Below are 1,111 nucleotides of genomic sequence, written 5' to 3'. Positions count from 1 at the left end.
TCACGGTTTTATTACTTTCTTCTTAGGATGTCCGCTCGCTTGGACATCAAAACGTCAAGGTTGTGTAGCTACTTCAACGTGCCATGCTGAGTACATGGGTTTGGGGACAGCAGCGAGAGAGGCGGTGTGGTTGAGGAATTTAGTGGAGGATGTGGTAGGAGCTATGGGACCGGTAAAGCTTTTTTGTGATAATACATCAGCTATTCATGTATCAAAGGATAACTCGTCAAACAAAAGAACAAGGCATACAGATAGGGAGTTTTATTACGTAAATGAACAACTCTTCAAGGGTACAGTAACACTACATTGGATAGATTCAAAAAATCAGAAGGCGGATATCTTAACTAAAGCACTGGGCCCATTTCTTTTTGAGGCAGGGAAGAGGAATTTATGCTTAGAGTAGTTGTTTTTTTTTTCATTTGTTTGTTTTTTTTCATTCTCATTTACTTTTATTTTTCTTATTTTGTTTTTGCTGGATTGTCTGTGGCTTGTCGTGGGGGGGGTGTTGTAGAGTTATGGGGTTACACGACTGCACCACAGCCAGTCACGTGATAGTTGTACAGTTTGTTGTAGATATGTTCGGCTCTCCTCGGCGGAAGCTTCCACATCATCATCTGTTGTGGAAGCCAACGTCCCGGAGTAAGAACTGACTCGCCGCCGTCCTATTCGCTATAGGTAATGATCATCATCTGTTGTGGAAGCCAACGTCCCGGAGTAAGAACTGACTCGCCGCCGTCCTATTCGCTATAACCGGTACCATCGTGCCTTTGGGTACCATCGTCCATCAACCATGCTGATTGCTTTGATTGGCTCGCGATATGCTGGTAAAGATACGATTGCTCAACATTTAGTCACTCAACATGCTTTCAAAGAAGTTCGAATCACAACTTCAAGATCTGACGGGATTGATATGAACCAGTCGACATCCGATAAATTACGTTTTACCGATCACGATGGATTTCTAGATTATTCAACTAAACATTGGTCTCATGACTTTGTTACAACAGACCTTCAATCAAAAATCGAAATCGAAAAGTTTCTCAAGCGACCCTTCTTCGTCTTAGTCAATGTCGAAGCACCAACACGGTAAGATGGAAAGATAGATCAAAGC

General features: G+C 42.5%; 1 protein-coding gene across 1 annotated transcript in view; it reads left to right on the top strand.

Annotated features, from left to right (window-relative positions):
* Positions 1 to 790: 790 nt before the first annotated feature.
* MELLADRAFT_54347 (uncharacterized protein) overlaps positions 791 to 1,111 on the top strand; it is a gene marked incomplete at both ends in the record, with an annotated part of 1,480 nt that continues 1,159 nt past the window's right edge. Inside the window, one exon of the mRNA XM_007419403.1 lies at positions 791 to 1,086. Within this exon, the coding sequence (XP_007419465.1) occupies positions 791 to 1,086 (296 nt within the window). The remainder of the gene's footprint in view (positions 1,087 to 1,111) is intronic.

The sequence above is a fragment of the Melampsora larici-populina genome (genome assembly GCF_000204055.1).
Source record: "Melampsora larici-populina 98AG31 unplaced genomic scaffold MELLAscaffold_178, whole genome shotgun sequence".
Lineage (NCBI taxonomy): Eukaryota > Fungi > Basidiomycota > Pucciniomycetes > Pucciniales > Melampsoraceae > Melampsora > Melampsora laricis-populina.
The sequence above is the reverse complement of the archived record's forward strand: the minus strand, read 5'-3'. Positions and strand labels throughout refer to the sequence as shown.